General features: G+C 45.4%; 1 protein-coding gene across 1 annotated transcript in view; it reads right to left on the reverse strand.

Moving 5' to 3' along the window:
- The window catches only part of CSMD1 (CUB and Sushi multiple domains 1), a 1,871,580-nt gene that overhangs the window by 29,639 nt on the left and 1,821,724 nt on the right, over nt 1-20,217 (reverse strand). Inside the window, 5 exon segments of the mRNA XM_072775779.1 lie at nt 404-583; nt 1,072-1,248; nt 8,984-9,166; nt 10,167-10,340; nt 13,068-13,256. Coding sequence (XP_072631880.1) covers nt 404-583; nt 1,072-1,248; nt 8,984-9,166; nt 10,167-10,340; nt 13,068-13,256 — 903 coding nt within the window.

A 20,217-nucleotide genomic window follows, 5' to 3' on the forward strand; every position in this document is an offset into this window, starting at 1 on the left:
TCCCCTGCCATTCCCTGACGGTCAGCTCGTCTCTCCACACTGACGTGAAGGTCCTCTGGTGACACCACCCCCTCCCGCCTGCCGCCAGCTGGGCTAACACACGTCCCGGCAGAGGAGGCACTGGCCTTGACAGACTTAGATGTAGCACACCGGGCCTCCGAATCCCGAGGTCTCCCACTCCTGATTTCTATCCTGGGCCACTTGCTCTCTCTAGAGCTTGTTTTCCCATCGATAAGACTGAGGTTAATGTCTTAAGAAAATGAAATGATTGTAATTTGCAAATGGGTTTACCGGAATTCCCAGCCCACGGAAGGTTGACCTGAACACTCGCCAGTGCAGTAAATGGCAATTCAGTAAGCACTTTTGCGCACGTGATTAAGGCCAAGAAGGTACGGACACGAACCTTTGCACACGGGTTTGCTGTTGTTCCACGTACTGTCTTTGGTGCAACGGATGGTGGATGACGTGACGGGCTCCATCAGATAGCCGGGGTCACACTGATAGCTCACAGTCTTATTGAAGGTAAAATCCGTCCCGAACTGGATGCCGTTTGCCAGTGTACCTGGGTCTCCACAGCTTATAACTGACAAGTGTTAGAAAAATACAAAATTGCCATTAAATGAGTTTGTCATGGTTTCTGTTCAAGTGACGCCCCTTAAGCTGCCATCTGCAGGGTTAAGGAGTAAATAGTCACAGCAGCACTGTCCTCTGGCGACGCGCCTGTCCGGCGGTCCGGAGACTGTGTTTGGAAGGTGATCAGGAAATTAAATACTTTTTCTTCCCTGCAAAATAAATGGTCTACAGAGAGGACAAACCTTGACCCTTTTTTTTTTTTTGGACCCAGTTTTACAACGTCTAATCAAACTGGTCATTGAAAAGAGCTTCAACCATATATATTGGGAAGTGAAGAAAGGGCTAAAAGTCCTAATGAAGAGTCATCATATCAAACATATGTATATCTTTTTTTCTCTATTATTAAAAAAATCAATAAAATAAAGAGCAAGGGAATTTTTCTTATTCGAGCAGATATGGTGGTTGTGGCCTCGAGCACACATGACAGCCACTGCTGACCTGTACAGTCGGGGGCTGTGCCCGTCCAGGTCCCGTTGGCCGTGCAGTGACGCGTCATTAACCCGGACGTCTTGTAACCTTCCCAACAGGCATAGATGACCGAGCTGGAGAACAGGATGCCATCGCTGCTGACAATCATGCCATTGGTGGGCGTGCCAGGATTCCCACAGGACACAGCTACGAGGGACAGCGACACACAGCAGAGTGAGCTGCTACCAGAATGATGCATTTTTAAGATTTCATTTATTTATTAATGAGACCCAGAGAGAGAGAGGCAGAGACCCAGGCAGAGGGAGAAGCAGGCTCCATGCAGGGAGCCCGACGCAGGACTCGATCCTGGGACCCCGGGGTCATGCCCTGAGCTGAAAGCAGATGCTCAACCACTGAGCGCCCCCAGCATCCCTACCAGAATGATTAATGCACGAGCCCAAAGGTCAGCAGTGTAATAGATGATGTATTTATTTTTTTTACAAATAGGATCTATTACTATGGACGATGTCTAATACATATTTTACTTTATGATTTATACTGTAATTTTATCGACAACTTAACAAATGTGAAAACTATGTTTTCATATTATTCTTCCTAAAGTACTCTACTTCAAAACAAGTTAAACTATGAGTTAAAGCGGGACCCCTGGGTGGCTCTGTGGTTGAGCATCTGCCTTCGGCTTGGGACGCCATCTGGGGTCCTGGGATCGAGTCCAATGTCAGACTCCCTGCAGGAAGCCTGGTTCTCCCTCTGCCTGTGTCTCTGCCTCTCTCTGTGTCTCTCATTAATAAATAAATAAATAAAATCTTTAAAAAAAGATGAGTTAAAACATTGAAAACTCAAAGCCTTGTTACTTGGAGATTCAACATGTTTATAATACAAAAACAATGATTTTTTTAAAGGATCTATATTAGCAACTCAGAAGAGCCTCCCTTCATGTAACAGCTGATTGTCTTTTTTAATTCTGGACAAATCAGGTCATACTTCACATCCCCAGGATAGTTCATTTTGGACCCCAAGGGACGCCTGAGGACTATGAACGACTATGCTCAAACTGCCTGGTACAATGGTCTCAGTGTCACTGCATCTAGTGGCAGGGTGTCACTTGGCATTGGCGTGGCTGCTCTGCTTCTCTCTGGATGAACCCAATGCCCGTAGAGGCAGTGAGATGCCAGCTCCCGACGGGCGAGGCTACAGGTCCGCACTCCACGCGGCCCCTCACACGTGCCTCAGGCAGCAAAGCACGACGAGCAGCTGCTGGGTGTGTTTCCAGGGGATGATTTTAATGCAGAATTAGGTTCTGTGTTTTTTTCCCTTGCCTTTAATACTTGAGTCTATTTGCCACAGAATGTTAGTATTTCTCTCGCTAGCCCTCCCACACCATGTGCTGTGGGCAGACAGGGACCGAATATGGCCTTTGGCTGGGTTTTAACAACAGGGATGCGTCCTGGGACCGTTGCTGAGAATGACCACTATATGTGCCATCCACTTCCATATCTAGCCTTGGGAACAAAGACTCTTCTTAAAAATACTGAAGAAAACACACTGCAAAATGTGCATAGCTTAGAAGGGCCATTATTACGGACACTTGGCAAACTGCCTATTGTATCGCATGTAAAAATGCCCTGGCCCTCAGGTTGGACGTGGCCCTGCCTGACACACACAAAGCATGTGTGCTGGTGCTTCTCCACCTGTGCCCAGGACAGACGTAACCACTCAGTCACGACCCCTTTTCCTGATGGAGCTCGTGTGAACTTACAACCCTTCTTTGCACAGATCTTTCAGCAGTTTTCTGGCTGTCATTTGAGATGAGATCTATTGACCAATAGTGAGTCAGGTGATACTTAATATTATAAAAAGCTCAAAAGCTCTGTGATGGCTATCTTATCAATTAAGATATCATACTGTGAAGAAACAAGAGATTGGACTCTTGGAGACCATTACTCTTCCATTCAACAAACTGATTCATCATTTAGGACATGACAGTTATTGTGTAGATGTACTAATTGAAAGCCTGATGGAGAAGACAATTGTGTTGATCTAATTCATAGTCGAGTAAACCAACAAGACAGCTCTGCTCTTTTTTTTAAGTTTTTTTTTTTTTTAGGACTTTATTTATTCATGAGAGCCACGAAGAAAGAGAGGCATAGACATAGAGAGAGAAGCAGAGTCCATGCAAAGAACCTGATGTGGGACTCAATCTGGGGACCCCAGGATCATGCCCTGGGCCGAAGGCAGGCACTAAACTGCTGAGCCACCCAGGCATCCCGACAACCCTATTCTTAAATTTTATTCTAATCATAACTGCTATTAAAATCTGTGTAGCAATTTTCAAAAAGTCACCTGTGAAGGATAATGCTAAAGTGAGATGAGATATTGGTGAACATATTCAACTGAATTTATAGACAGATATGCTGTCAGTAAGTGAATGCCCATCATGATCATGCCATCCTAGTGTTTAGAAAGTCCCTCAAATACCGTATTCTACAAAATCAAATTCAGGGTTCACTTTATTTTTCTTTCTGATAGGGACGGTTTCACTGACGGTTATGCCCATGAAAATGAAGACTAGAAATTAGCCTCAATATGTTTGTGTTTACATTAAAGCCACCATGATATAGGAGGAGATATAGGAGGACAGCCCATATCAGAAGCTTACATTCATAACAGAAGGAAAACAAATTTTTTAAAATTTTTATTTATTTATGATAGTCACAGAGAGAGAGAGAGAGAGAGAGAGAGAGAGAGAGAGATAGAGGCAGAGACATAGGAAGAGGGAGAAGCAGGCTCCATGCACTGGGAGCCCGACGTGGGACTCGATCCCAGGTCTCCAGGATCACGCCCTGGGCCAAAGGCAGGCGCTAAACCGCTGAGCCACCCAGGGATCCCCCCAATTTTTTTATGAGTAAAAAGTTAAAACTTTTCAAATACTTCAAGTACATTTGGTTCATGTGACTCCTTTCAGTAAAAGATCATTTTCCTTTACTTGATTTATAAGAAAAGAGCATTATACTTATGCCACATACACTTTATTGTCTACAGATACCAACGCTGTTCATGTAGCATGCTGCATTAGGATCACGGCTGTTAAACTGAGTCCAAGAGTTTTAGGTTGGAATCTTTGCTCACACAGACCTAAGTAATGTGAATGATCACATCCAGTTCTTGACATGTAGTGTCTTCACTGCAAACTGGGTATAATAAGGGCAATTGCTCTTGGTTGTTGTAAGAGTAAACATACTGTGTGCAAGATGCCAAGAACGCAGTCTGGCTTCTTAGCAGTAGTGAAGGTATACATGGCAGCTCATGCATTGTCATTTTCGTTATAATCACTGTCATCACACATCTACCATCTGGATAAAAGATAGGCTTTACCATAATCTCACAGGAAGAGGACTAAGAGTTGCCTCAGACAACTAAAACCGATGATGTAGTTATGGTTCTGCAATTTCCTGAGATACACCCATTTGAAATTGCAGTCAATGGGTTTATGATTAAAAGACCAGATTGCTAACAAAGAGAGCATGATCTGAAATCATGGAAATATATTAGAAAGATGAATTCCTTGATGTTTAAGAGTTGTTAAAATATTTTTATTTTCTATTTTATGAACTCTTCTTTCTTTTTTACCACTTATTCGAATGTGCCATCAGGTTCTAATGCTTTTGATAGATTCAGGAAAGGAGATTCATGAGGAGGGAGATGCTCTTGGTTGACTGAATACATAGTCATGGCTGACATCAGTGGAAATGCAAAAGTCATGGTAACCCCCTTTTTTATAGAGAATAACATGTGCCCCAAAGATCCAGACCTATGATGACAAGTGAGAAAAAAATAGAAAGCTAGATTTTCCAAAAAATTTTGAAGATGTGTTTTACGGGATATAGGATTAGGCACATTTTCCTTCCTTTCCTTTGTTGTTACAGTGAGTACATTGTACTACTGCTGGGTGGCTCAGGCAGTGAAGCGTCTGCCCTCAGCTCCAGTCACAATCCGCGGATCCTGGGACCGAGCCCCGTATCAGGTTCCGTGCTCACTGGGGAGCCATTTCCCCCTCTCCCTTGACCTGCTGCTCTCATGCTTGTTCTCTCTGTCTGTCTCTCTGTCTCTCCCTCTCTGTCAAATAAGTACATAAATAAAATCTTTAAAAAATTATACTATTACTGACTCAACTTCCCATGATTTCTGTATGATGTAGGATTGGAAGTAGTCAGTTTTGTGGGGAATAATATATTTGAGAAATACTTGTCATATTGAACCATTTCAACTTCTATCTGTACACAGATTTTAATGATCAAGTTTCTAAGGATTTTATAAGAAACACTTGAATTTCTCACTTTAGATAAACCAAATGCTATTCTAAAAACCCTTGCATAGTCTGAGTTAGGTATATGACGAAGTGAAATCCAATTAAGTTCTCCCAATCAAATAAATGAATTCATTAATGTTTTGCTGAAATAGAACTCGTGGTGTTATATCACAGCACCTAAGTGAGATTTCTATGGAAAAACATCACTCTCATTCTAAGATGTTTTAATTTTTTTCACCTTTTAAATGTGCAAAGTGCTTTTTATATTAATAAGCTGATAAGGAATGTACAGTCCCAAGTGAATGACCATCCTAAATGGAATATGAGTGCATCTAAGTGAGGTTTGTCCTACTTTTGGGAACTATAGTGTCCCAACAAATTTGGTTAACTTTTTTGGGGGGGGGTGAGAAGGGGTTGAGGGAGAGGGAGAGAGAGAATCCTAAGCAGGTTCGCAGCATAGAGCCCAATGCGGGGCTCAATCTCACACCCTGAGATCATGATCTGAGCTGAAATCAAGAGTCAGACACTTAATGGACTGAGCCACCCTGGCACCCCAATTTGGTTGACTTTTGACCAATAATTTTGTGACCATTTCTCTGCCCCATTCTTTCTCTGTTTTTTTTTTTTTTTTTTCTTCTGGAACTCCAATTACATGTATAGTAAACCACTTGATACTATCCCATAATTATTGAGCTGCTTTTCTTTTCTCTTCTTCCTTTCTGCTTTCAGATTGGATAATTTTCATTGATCTGTCTTCCTGTTAACTGATGCTTCTGTCATTTTTAATTTTCTAGGCTTATTTTAAAAAGTTTTTATATCAGATGGTACATTTTCCAACTCTAGAGTTTCTCTATCTGATTGTGTTTTTATTCTTTAAAATTTATTTTATTTTATTTTTATTTATTCACAAGAGACACGAAGAGAGAGACACACACACAGGCAGAGAGAGAAGCAGGCTCCCTGCGGGGAGCCCAACGTGGGACTCGATCCTAGGATCCCGGGGTCACGCCTTGAGCGGAAGGCAGATGCTCAACTGCTGAGTCACCCAAGTGTCCGTGGTTTTACTATTTTCATTTCTCTGCTGATTCCCTGTTTATGACTCTAACTCACTTTAAATCTGTGAGGATATTTTAAATAGTTGCTTCAAGTCCTTGTGCATTATTTTCAACATCTGGGTTACCTCAAGATCAGATTCTATTTCTGTTGTTACGGTGTGTTTTGTTTGTTTGTTTGATTCTGGGTCATATTGTTCTGAGTTATGCATATGCAGTAACTTTTTATTGTATGCTGGACATTGTGAACAAAATGTTGCATGGATTCTCTCATTCCTTCAAAAGGTGCTGGGGTTTGTTCTGGTGGACTTTTAAATTAGTTGTAGATCTTTTGGGTCCTCCCATTAGTTTTAATCTCTATTAGAGGAGACCTATTCAGACTTAGTCCTAACATGCTTTTGCTCTTAGTTCTATCATATTCAACTTATTTTAGGGAGTGGTACAAATTAATAATGCATGGAGTTTTCTGGGCATCTGTGAAATGTCCTAAGTATACGGTGAGAGTGAGAGCTCTGACTGGCCAGATGGCCAGTGTGTCTCAGTAGGGGTATGACTCTAATATCACAAGTCCACTCTCGACTCTGCCGCAAAAGGTTATTTCATCACTGGGTCTCACCCATGCTTGTCCGCCTGGCCCTCAGCCAGTGAATGCCCATCAAACTTATGGGGCTGTCCCATCCTCAGCTGGTCCTTCTCAGATTCTCTATCATGGAGGTTCTATTTCAGTGGCCTAGAATAATTTCTACTGCATCACCTCTCCAAGCCATCATACCACCTGGGTTCTACTTTCCAACTGCGCAGTAAGAAAAATATACAGAACAATGCGGGGGATGATAGGCTTACTTCCCTCATTTTTTTACCTTCCATGGAACATAGGCATGCACTCTCTGTTGTTTAACAGGATAATCATCTCATATATCTTGTCTTTTTATAGTTGTCCTCAGTAAGAGGCTAGCCTACTGTCATTCAACATGTCATGGAATGAAGTGGAGCTCTCATTTAATTTTCATAATATTTAATATTTAAATAAATTCTGAACCAACAATTCCCAGGTGTAGTACAGGGGGAAAAAGTTAGATGGGGTGAAAATATAGGTTACAAAAGTCATGTGTAACTTTTAGGTACCGTATCATAGAATAGAGTACACTATGGTTTTGGTGAGAAAAAGATGCTATCATGCAAATTTTAATATTCAAACTCTACAAAAGGAGAGAAAACTGAGAAAATTGTGTCTGAGTAAGATAAAGTCTACCAATTTAGAGTCACATACTTCAGTCAATAAAAAGGTATTGCTCTGCAATTCACGGTGGCAGGTGGCATCCTTCCAGTACTGCTCAGTCATGTCTGATTTAAGTCAACTTCTTTAGGGCCTAATCTAGAGATTTACACTAACTCAATTGTCAGGAGGTGACTCAGAGTCAAAAATTACCTTAGATTATTATATATGTGTATGTCTCTTTTCTAGGTGCAGATATCTCCAAGATAATCTTTCATTCAGAAGAGAGTAGACACACACACATATACACATGTACATATATAAGATATGCACATATATTTTCATATATATATGATTGTATTATTTATACATGATTTTATGAGATCACAGATGATATAGTTTGCATAAAATATAGTTAGATTACACACAATTTTCTATTGTTCTATGTAATACATACAATAAAATGAGAGGTGGGCAGGTACAGGTTGAGGTGGCACAGTAGAGTAGAGAAAGTGAAGATTAAGAAAACTTGATTTATATTTCTGGTCCTGATATTGTGTGAGCTTATTCAAGATGATCAACTTATATAGAAAGTGTTTCAGAGATGATATTTGTTTTGTGCGACCATTTTGGACTCGAACATTAAGTATTCAGAATTTATATGCTAAATATTTCTAACATTTAAGTCTTATCTGTCTGAATTCTAAATCAGTTACTTTGTGGACTCTAAACAAATTCATGATATCACATCACACCTTTGCTTAAGGCAAGTACTGCCGATATATGACACTGTAAACTATTCATGACTTTTTATTGTTATTACTGAGGTATCCCACCATGCCCTCTTAGGCCTCTCAAATACTAAAATAAAATATATTCACTCCAAAGTATTATACAGAGAATCACCCTAGGTTCTTTAGTAATGCAGTGTTTTTGGCAAGGGCCACCAACAGACTGGAAATAACATGTGAAGTGAAGCCTGCAGAAGTTCCCATCAGTGACTGACATTGTTTCTGTGCACTGTTCCCTGTTCTCATTTATTCATTACCAGCAACCACAAAACACCACCAAATCATAGAGATTATTATTAGAAGATCAAAAACTCTTCTAGGTTATAAACATTCAAAAGGTAAGGATCCATGTTAGATAATTTTTTGAATAGTCAGGAAATCTCCATGTACCCAGTCATGAGTTGTAATGATTCTCTTATACATTCTGGGGGAAAGGAGATTAATGATACAAAGGTTCAGTCTCTAGGATTTCTGTGGAACGGTACCAGTCATTTTATAATGAAATACGTGGTTCCAAGTGTAAAGGTTGACTTTATGGCTTGAACGTACTCACCTTCACACACTGGCTGCAATCCTGACCACGAGCCATTGAGCAAACATGTACGCTCAGGAGAGCCCCTCAGCTGGTAACCCATTTCACAGGAGAAGCGCAGAAGGCTCTTGGTCTTGAGTTCATCTCCAAGCCGGGACCCATGCGCTGGGGTCCCGGGATCACCACAAAATCCAGGATCATTTCCTACGAAACACAAACACAGATGGCAAAACACAGTGTTGTTAGACTTCTTTATAACAGAGCTCTTATATTTAAAGAGAATGAAAAGTTATTTATTTATTAGGATTTAGTTATTTATTTGAGAGAGAATGCATGAGTATGTGAGTGGGGAGGGGGTGCAGAGGGAGAGAATCCTCAAGCAGACTCCCCACTGAGTGCAGAGCCCCATGTGGAGCCCCATGTGGGGCCCCTGGTGGGGCTCAACCCCAAGACCCACGAGATTACGACCTGAAGGGAAACCAAGAGTCAGCCTCTAGACCAACTAAGCCACTGAGGAATGACATGAAAAGTCATTTAAATATGTTCCAGTCATACCACATTCTGGAAATCTCATGAGAAAGACTCTATCAGAGCACAAAGGTGAAGAAAGTGTTTCTCTACAACTAAACACAAACTAGCTTATCAAAATGTGCCTATGACAAAAGTTGGTGTTCTCTAGAAGAAATAAAACTATGGGAATAATGAAGACGGGATTTGTCCATTGGGTGTGTCAGTATGGATGATAAAAGGGAAACGGGGTCAAAGTGCACTGGGCAATAAACAGTCAAGGGAGAGGTCTGATTCTTCTCAGCTGTGTCCAGAGTTGCTGACTCACTGAGGTTTGTTTATTTAAGAACTATCCGTGAAAGAATGAAGGTTTTTCATTTTTTTCGAAGGGTGTCAATGTAATTGCCAGGTAGAGACAGGAGTGAGGCAGAAGAATCGAGAGGAAGCGCAGACGAGGAATCAAGAAGGAGGGGGACAGACGGAGGGAGGGTAGGCAGGCCCCTGGCCAGGGCGCTGAGGAACTCCCACGTCTCCCACAGCGGGGATGTGAAGTGACTGGGCCTCCAGGGGATTGATGAAGACGAGGGCGACCACGTGGAACCCCGGCCTCCGTGGCAGGACATGGAGTCAGGCCGGGGAACGGCGGGCGGTGCCACTCCCCACGCCCCAGGGGTCCAGCCAGGGCCCGGTTCCTCACCTGTGCAGTGGGGCAGCGTCCCACTCCAGTGACTGTCCTCTTGACAGACTCTAGTGCTGTTGCCGACAAGGTCCCGGCTCCCTTTGCAGGCGTAGTGAACCACGGCCCCGTACGTAAACAGCTCTCCCGTCAGGACGGCATTGGCAGGAACCCCCGGGTGGCCACACGATATGGCTGAGGGAAAAGGTAGCATGAACGGGCACATCAGGCCTGTGAATGCTTTAGCTTGGTCGGTCTCCACACGGACACCCCCTGACCCCTGCTGCCGAGAACCCGCTAAAGACACCGGCAGATTATCGCAGCAGCCGACAAATAACAGATACCACTTTCCAGGTGACACCCCTCACCTCGAATATTCATACGGTACCGAGGACAAGAAATTGATCTGTCAGTGAAGTTTGTCTCGGTTTTGTTCTCTCTTGAGGTGTTTCTGTTTAAGACAGAAATTCCCAGCTCGGCTTTCAAAGAGAAAGTCAAAAAAAAAAAAAAAAAAAAAAAGAAAGAAAGAAAGAAGAAAGAAAGAAAGAAAGAAAGAGAGAAAGAAAGAAAGAAAGAACAAACAAAAGAAACAAAGAGAAAGTCACTCTATCTACGTTTCCCCCATCTGTCCTTAACTGAAGTCTAAAAAAGTAGTATACAACAAAAAGTCAGAGATTACACAGACTCATTAAACTATTGTTAAAATGACAATCGTATACTCGCGTGGCTCAAAACTCTCTCATACCTGCTTACTCTTCCAGTTCATGGATCTACGATGACCCTTCCAACAATTTTTCCTTGAACAGGTGGCGGTTTAATATGTTTAAGTAACGATAATAACAATAACGGTCATGATAAATTAATGGTTAATTTTCCTCAAGTAATTATAAAATAATCTCAGCATTCCCATTCGTTTCTTTAGAATTTTGCCAAACCGGGCCTATAATTATTCCTAAATTATCTTTCAAAAAGGACAATTCTGGGATCCAGATTAGTGTAGACTGGTGAAGATTCATCCCTCCTTTTCTGTAATGTCTCCAATTAGAGGTAACAACGGACGAATCTTGGGCTACGTGCAAAGAGCTGACTGCACTCAGGCTACCGACAAATTATTCAAAGGCCACTGATTCAACAGCCTAGGGTGTCCGTTAGATCTCAGGCAACCCCAAAGCGATCTCATCCAGGGAGGTAGGTCTAAAAGGTGGAAAGGCACTGAGCGTCCCCGTGAGCCGCGTCAGCCCTTATATCGATCCCGTCTCCCACTGGCATGCGTTCGTTAGTGAGCAAGATTTTATCTACACAGAGTCCTAAAAGGAAGCTAATTAGAGCCAGAGCAGTAAACGGTTGGTCATCGTCAGTTCCAGGTGAAACTCAGAGAGAAAGAGAAAAAAAAACCAACTCAGTGAGACCCTAACAGCCAAACCAGAGGTGAAGCCTGGCTGCCGAGAGCAGGGACCAGCCAACGGCTCCCCGAGGACCCGCCTTCGCAGCCGCGGGGTAATTCCAACTGTTAAGGACAACAAGTGGTGGAAGCGGGCCCCTGGGAGAGCGGGAGCCTCTTACGACCTGGCTCCCGGGGGTCTGGAGCTCGCTGGCATCATTGCCAAAGCTAATGGAAGTCTCCCATCGGCCAGGGAAGCCGCGAAGGAAGTGTTTGGGGAGACAAAGAGAGAAAAACTAATTTCTCTGGAAAATCCCCATGTGTGAAGGCCTAGAAAACCAGAAAGCAGATAAAATTTGATGAAGATTCTAATACATCCACAGATGCACTTTGGGGGCGCATGAGGCTGTGCCTTTGTTTTTGAGAGAAGTCACTCTTTCTCCACAGAAATTAATTACATTGTTAGGATTATAATTTGAGACACGTTTCCATCTGGATTGGGAGGAGTTACGAGGGCCCCTGAATCACAGGGAAAAAAAAAAAAATTCTCCGGGACGAATTTATCCTGAAAATGCAACAGAAATGCCATAATTGTTAGGACGTAAGACAGATGATCACTTCTGTTTCAGTAAATTCAATTGAAAGCGTCACCGTCATCTCCCACATTCTTCACGCACACGGAAGGAAAGTGAAGACGGTGACGTGTGGATTTTAAGGACCGTTTTGCTTCTGAGTGACTTTGAGGAGGCCGAGGAGAGTCGCCCCTTTCCCTGGGGGGTCAGGCTGTGGTAACAGGGTGAGGTCTTTGAGCTAAAGGACCGTATCGTTTTGCACATTAAAAGAAGGCAAGACCGTGGCTATTTGGAGAGACGTGTGTTTTGCTCATCTGCGTGGTCTGCAATACGGATCGTGCTTTGAGGGGCAGCCGTCGTGCCCGAATAGGACCCGACTCTCCAGGCCAGTCTGCCCTCGTGTCATAGAACCATATGGGTCGGGAGGAAGATGCTCTCGAGATACTATCGTTAGTATCCTATGGACTCTGGGGACCAGGGCAGCTCGTGAGGCGTCCCTACTCATGAGGTCCCTTGGGGGATGCCACCCCCGGCCCCAGACGCCCGGCCATCAGAGAGGGTCCCCACAGCGCAGCCTTGGCTGGTACTTCTGAGTCTGAGTGCAGACGCAGCGAAGGGGGGGATGCCGGGCGTGGAGGCCCCGGGCCCCGTGTCTGGGGCGTGCAGGGGACACGTGGCTGCCGGGTTGGGGCAGAAGGTGAGCAGCAGCACCAAGCAGAGGCAGACACGGGGGTGCACACGCGCCCGGCACACGGGGTCCGTTTGTCTCCAACGCAGGCGTGAGAGCAGCCGTGTCCCCTGTCCCCTCCCGACCCCTAACCCGGTCGGAGTTCTGTTTTGTGATTCCTGACTGGCCGGCAAAGCTACCCTATAACTTACACGATTTGTAGGGACTTGCACTCTGCGGTGGTTGCTCTGGTGCTGGTGTTACGGGCTCTGCCCCAAGCGGCCGAAATAGCCCTCACTTACCCAAACACTTGGGCAGAGAGCGATCCCATAGGCCGTTGGCCATGCAGGTTAGGGCGGACGATCCCAGCAAGTAAAACCCCTTCTTGCAATGATACATGACGCTCGTCCCATATTCAAAACTCTCGGGGAAATTCTGTTGCCCGTGACGAATGGCGTTTTCCACAAAGCCTGGATCCGAGCAGTTCACCACTAGGGGAGGGAAAAGAACGTAGCATCGTTTAGACACAGTCACAAACAGGAGGGCCCGCTCCACGTCCCGTCGGAAAGTGCGTGAGATGAGGACGTGGCCGCGGGGCCCCACGAGCCTGTGCTCCCCCGACGCCTTCCACTAACTGCGTCGTGGCCGCGCTGCCAACACCGCCAGGCAGTGCACCTGCCGCTGCACGAGCCTCACGGCCGGACGCCAACTTCCTTCGTTTCCTACTAACCGACCTCCATGCAGCGTCCAAAGACGGTTTTCTTGGTTAGGTTTGTGTGGTGGAAATGTCGGGTGCATTTGGGTATTTTTACTGGGCTGCAGTATTTCCACCCCCCGTGGCACAGCAGAGTCCCCGCCCCCACCCACGTGCACTAATTAAGGCCCCAGGACGGGCCGAAGCCGCGTCTGCTGTCCGCCCCATGCAAATAAAAATGCCAACTGTCCCATCAACACTTGATAGGACAAGGATAGGACAAGGAATGTAGCTGAAGGCAGCCTCTGATGCCGGCCTCCTCGGCAGCACCAGCCCGCAGGGACGCGGCCGCGCTTGGGGTGCTCTGGGGGTGCAGGGGGTGCAGCACGGTGCTTCTGCAGGTGCCAGGAGAGGAAAGAGACCTGATGCACCCGCGCACCGGTGCATGGTGAGCTGCGGGCAAAGCGGCGACTCTCCAGATATTTCTGGCTCACGGGGGGCTGCTCAGCTGGTTCAGCTCGGTGCCCCCCTCCGAGAGCACGACCTCCTCCCTCCTCGGACTTCGGGGAAGGGGTGGGGCGCAGCAGAGGATACGGGATCCCTTCAGTGCTGGAAAATCCTGTTCTGTGCTTTTCAGGGCAACCCTGAGCTTACAGAAGCAAGACACAGACACAAGTTCTTTTGAGCCAACAATAAAAGTGTTTCCGGAGCCCAGGCAGGTCACCGTGAGGCTCGGGGCACGTCCCACCCACAGTAAAACTACAGCCGAGCCCTGAGCAGCAGCAGGGACCGCCCTCCTGGAGGACGTCACACAACTTGGTGGACGAACCACCTGTGTGACCCGGAAGACAGCTGCACAGGTGCATCCTGCATTCGGAGTGTGAGTCCCCGAGGGTCGCGTGTCCGCGTATGCCTACGTGCCCTCGGGACTCAGTCCACGGCACAGCATTGGTAGGGGCGGCCCAGGCAGCCAGCCGGGGTGGGGGGACCAGGCCCCAAGCCCCTCTGCCAGGACAGGGCCCCACAGTGCCCCGTGCAGCCCATGTCAACACTGCAGCCGAGCTCTGGCCTCCTTCCCGTCCTCGCGGGGTTGGCCCCACTCGCCTTCCTACCGGCCAGTGGGGTGGGCTGGGAGACAGGAGGCGGACGAGGCCAGGGCCATCTCGGCTTGGGAGCTGGGAAGAAGGATCCAGCCGGGGCGAGGACACAAAGAAGAGGGAGGCCCGGGAGGGAGGGCTGCAGGAGGTGTGAGATCCAGCTGCACCCGTGTCTGCAGGCTGGGGAGGCGAGGCCGCAGTCGGCCCAAGGAAGAGGAGGAGACTGGGACACCTGAGTCCGTGCCACCTGCTCCAAAATACCAGGCTGTGACCTCCAGGGGCTCCCCTGCCTGGCGTTGGAGACACGAAGGCCCTGGGATCACCAGCAGCCGCCCTGGGGTTTCGGGTTGAGTGGAATCACCTGGAGAGGACACTGGCGCGCTGGGTCCCAGGCACGGCCCCATCCCCTCGTGGTCCGGCACCCTTAAGTTAGTACAAATGCGTGACAATAATGAACAGTCCATGAGCCTCAACAGGGAAAACGGAATTGCTCCTTATGTGGGAAGAGTTACGCCGACATGCACCCCAAGTCTGCCCGTTATCTTTTCGCCTTTCCAGTCTTTTTTTTTTAATTTACTTTTTATTGGAGTTTGATTTTCCAACATATAGCATAACACCCAGTGCCTTTCCGGTCTTGTCCTGTCGCATCAGCCCTGAGCCGCCGGAGCCGGATGCAGCTCCCTGCATTCCTTCCTCGATATTTGGAGGCTCCGCTAGGAGAGCCTGCTACGTTCTCTGCTGGGGCAGCAACAACCTGGTCCAGCAGAGGCCTGGACGGCACCTGCTAGGCACCCGGGGGCGGGCGGGCAGGTGGGTGGGCATGGACGCAGGCATCTCCGTGTGGAGCCTCCTTGGCCCAGGACGCGGCCACCCGTGCCCGCCCACCATTTGCTTCGACGTGGATGGACCTGGAGGGTATTATGCTGAGTGAAGTAAGTCAATCGGAGAAGGACAAACATTATATGTTCTCATTCATTTGGGGAATATAAGAAATAGTGAAAGGGAATAAAGGGGAAAGGAAGAAAAATGAGTGGGAAATATCAGGGAGGGAAACAGAACATGAGAGACTCCTAACTCTGGGAAATGAACTAGGGGTGGGGGAAGGGGAGGAGGGTGAGGGGTGGGGGTGACTGGGTGACGGGCACTGAGGGGGGCACTTGATGGGATGAGCACTGGGTGTTATTCTATATGTTGGCAAATTGAACACCAATAAAAATAAATTTATATAAAAAAAGAAAAGCGATTTTTAAATACTTTTTTTAAATGGAGGGTTTTTACAAGTTACAATCCCTTACAGGTAAATTTTAGGTAGCAGTTGACTCGGTGAATTACCCAAACAAGTCAGACCTGAGCTTCAAATGTGTCAGGGACAGTCATTATTTCAGGATGATGTTTAGTTTTAAAGCCGCACAAAAGCGACCACGCCCAAATTATGTAGCAATGGCATGGGGAGCATGGGAGCCTTAGTTCTGAGGGTAGACTGGGCACATGTTCAAAGCTTAATCCAGTTTTCAAAAAGGACCATGTGCTATGTATCACCCTATAGCTCTAGCATCTGCCTCACTCGGGAACATGGAGGTACACCGAGCATTGAACGTATAATTGGTGCACAACATTGGAATGTAAAACTATGACTCTGTTTCTCCATTTTTATTAAGAATTATTTAAACTCACCAAATCGCACACAAACTGGCAACTATATAATCCTTATTCCTTATCATTTTTTCCCTGACTTTTCACTTCTACAAAAATTCCTCAGTGTAGTTTAGCTCCTAAGATTTAAAGAAAATTGTTCTAATAAAAATTCTGAATGGACTGACAAGCATGGTGGCCACAGGAGCTCCTGACTGTGCTTCACACTAGGGGCTCACTGAGGAATCGAGGCTGGAGGTAAGAGACCCCTTTCTCTCAATGAGCACCGTCCATGCAACACACGGAATGAGTCTGGACTCTCCATTCGGTCTACTGAGGAAGGCAGAAGGATGCTCAGGGTAGCCCTGTTGACCTCTGTCATGTCCTGTGGTTTCAGTGCTCTAGGATCAAAGGAAGGAGGAAAAGAAGGAGAAAGGACAGAGGCCTCGGGGGGAAGACCTGTCTCCTATTTTCTTGATTTTTTTTCTGAAAAATCTGTGTTTCTATATCTCTTTGGTCTTTACTCCTGCTTCTCCCATTTTCTTTTATAGCTCATAAAAACCTACCACGAGCAAGAAAATAAGAAAATGATGCTTCGTAAGCTAAGAATAGCCGATTTAAATTCGGTGATGCTGGGAAAAAGGAATAAGAAGCAGTTCACTACATTTTTTTAAAACATTCTCATAATTGGTTAGAGTTCCATGTAGCAAGTTTTTAAATTGTTTTCAACAGGGGCGCCTGGGTGGCTCAGTAGGCTGAGCGTCCGACTCTTGGATTCAGCTCAGGTCTTGATCTCAAGGTCCTGGGATGCAGCTCTGTGTTGGGCTCCACACTCCACGTGGAGTCTGCTTGGGGATTCCCTCTCTCCCTCTCTGTCCCTCCCTCTTTCTCTCTTTCATTCAAATAAATGAATGAATGAATGAATGAATGAATGAATGAATAAATAAATAAATAAATAAATAAATAAATAAATAAATAAATTTAGAAAAATAAAATGTTTTCAACAGACAGAATTACACAATATTTAGAGAACAACGATAACTATGCGGTATTCAGAGTGTTGCATAGAATGAACACTTTTGGACGTGTTTACTAGCTGGTTGAATCAAAATTTTTAAAATGGGATTACTGATGGAAAAAAAAAAGCAAAAAAGAACAATAGCAATTTATGACTGTTTTCCAAATATATGAAAGTTACATTTTCATTTTTATCAATACCTGATAAAGATGAAGTAAGCTTTAGCTTCAATTCAGATATACAGGTTTGATAAAAGATAAACACTAATTAATTATAGTGGATTGTAATTGATTGCAGGACTTTCCTGAGTGAACAATAAATTTTGGAGGCTTTAGACGTGGTGGGGAGGACTGCGGACTGTGTGCCAGGCACTTTGTGAAGAATTTCACAAGCATTGGATGGTCTAGAGCTCCATGAACATGTGAGGAGGGTTCGCTTCCTTGGGTGTGCACGTAAGGAAGCTGACGTGAAGGAGCTCTGACCATGGACCCCGCATTGGGTTACACACGACGAGTGAGTGGAGAGACCGGGCATACAGCGTGGCACCCGCCCCGAGCAACACTGTGCCACACGCTGAGAAACCCGAAGGGTAGACCTCGACTCCCTTCTTCCCCCTGGGAAATACTCTTCAAGTAGGGATCTAAGGGCAGCTTCTGGGAGCCGCCCGCCCCAACTCTTCCCTGCTCTTGGCAAGAGCCTGCTATTCAATTCTGGGCTCCCCCCAGCGTTCAGTAGCTAGTCCTGGATGCCCTTTATCCATAGACACACCTAAGACTTGTGTTCAGTAAAGCCACAAACACATAATTGGTTCTTACATTTCCCTTACTTTGAAAACTGTACCATTTAAAATTTTGGATAATATGAGACAATATGATATGATACAATAATATCATAATATGTATGACTTTTGTAGACATATAAGTGCCACCATATGCATAGTGGTCCTTTAGGAATTTTTTTATTGTTTCCTCTTTTTTTTTTATTCCTCTCTAACCATAACAGAAACGTCAGTAACCCCATTATTTTCTTAATTTTATCATAGTGTATGTAATCACATTGGAACATATATTTTATGTCTCTTGAATTTAAACACCCAATCTTACAAAACTACGGGTAAGAAAGGAAAAAAGTCTAAAGCTTGTATGTAATACAGAAATCATTACACTAAGAAAGGAAACATGAACTGAATTATCCTAAAATTTGTCAGACTTGGTTTTCTCACTGGACTGATGGAGCCTTTGAGCTTAATGACACGTTTTGGAACTTAGGAAATGAAGAGGGATGCCTGGGGGGCTCAGTGGTTGAGCGTCTGCCTTTGGCTCAGGGTATGACCCCGGGGTCCTGGGATCGAGTCCCAATTGGGCTCCCTGCGAGGAGCTTGCTTCTCCCTCTGCCTGGGTCTCTGCCTCCCTCTCTGTGTCTCTCATGAATAAATGAATAAAATCTTTTTAAAAAAGGAAATGAAGAGTCAGAGGAAGCTTTTATACAGAATCATGGGGCTCTAGGACGCTGTGCATAATCTGGTTCTTTAAATAGATGTGAGACACTTGTTTCCCTTCCTTCTCATGAAATCTGCAAGCACATCATCTATTATATATTTCTTCTAGAAAGATGTAACTACTAACAGAAAACATACCTTCTTTAACTTTCTAACCATGTTTGCAAAGACAGTGTTAGCAGGCTGTATAGCTAGTGTCCCGGGTGGGAGCTTTCTGATTGATCACAGATGCCGCAGGCTCGGCAGAGCTTCTTCCTGTTAAGGGCAGAGTCTGAGAATAGCGAGGTGGCCCAGGGTGGAGACAGACTGTAGAAGCCTCTCTGTAATCTGGCCTCCCTTCAGATTTATTGGGCGTTCAGTTCCAAAATTCCGGGTGGAGCTTCTCTTTCGCATCATGAATGAACTACATGTTGCAGGACTACCCCAAATCCCACGATTCATTGACCTACCTGAATCAGACATTTGACAATCAGATATTATCAAGAACTTGAGAGAAGAAATCAAGCACAAGAGCACGCCTGCATGAGATACAACATCCTAAAACTCACGTGGAATTATTCAAGGAACACGTAAGATAGGAGTCGGGTTGTATTGCAGTAGACAGTAGGAATCCTAGCAATTTTGTTTAAAAAGTAGCTATAATTTTGTTACCTTCAACTTTCTGAGTTTTATGCCATTTTTTTTTCCTAAGGCTTCACCACCTTTATGAGCCTGTCCTTTTTGAGATCATGCTTCTCCTGGTTTTATAATAAACATGCAAATCCTGTGCCCTAGATCATATCTCTTAGATCATAAATGAAGAAAACAAAGCAATAGGGAGAAGAAGCAGGGAGCAAAGACACCTTGGAGACGTTCTTCTCACTCAATCCCACCAGGACTGCCTCTGCCAACCATCTCCCCCTTCATCACATGTACTGGTAGCAACAGACTTGACAATGGAGCGAGGTAGATTTAAAGGTTCTACCCTGTAAAAGGCAGGGCCCAGAGAGTGAGAGGACAAGCCACGGAGTGGGAGAAAACATTAGCAAAGGAGGTACCTACCAGAGGGTTGTTAATCCCAAATATAGAAAAACTCTTAAAACTCTACAGTAAGAAAGCAAGCAACCCAAACACAGACTGGACCGCAGACCTGAACAGACACCTCAGCAGGGGGGATACACAGCTGGCAAGTGAGCACATGGAAGTGCCCCACGTCCCATGTCATCAGGGAAATGCAAATTGAGAGAACGAGGAGAGGCACTGCACACCCACGACAACGGCCCAAATCCAGGACACTGACAACACCCAGCACTGGCAAGGATGCAGGGCAAGAGGGACTCTCACCCATCGCTGGTGGGAGTGCAAAATGGCGCAGCTACCTTGGAAGACGGTTGGTGATTTCTCACAAAATTAGACACGCTCTTTCCACACAGTCCAGCACTCATGCTCCTTGGTATTTACCCAAAGGAGCTGGAAACTCACGTCCACACAAAAACCTCTATTTACCAAAACTTGAAGCAACGAAGATGCCCTT

The sequence above is a fragment of the Canis lupus genome, chromosome 15 (genome assembly GCF_048164855.1).
Source record: "Canis lupus baileyi chromosome 15, mCanLup2.hap1, whole genome shotgun sequence".
Lineage (NCBI taxonomy): Eukaryota > Metazoa > Chordata > Mammalia > Carnivora > Canidae > Canis > Canis lupus.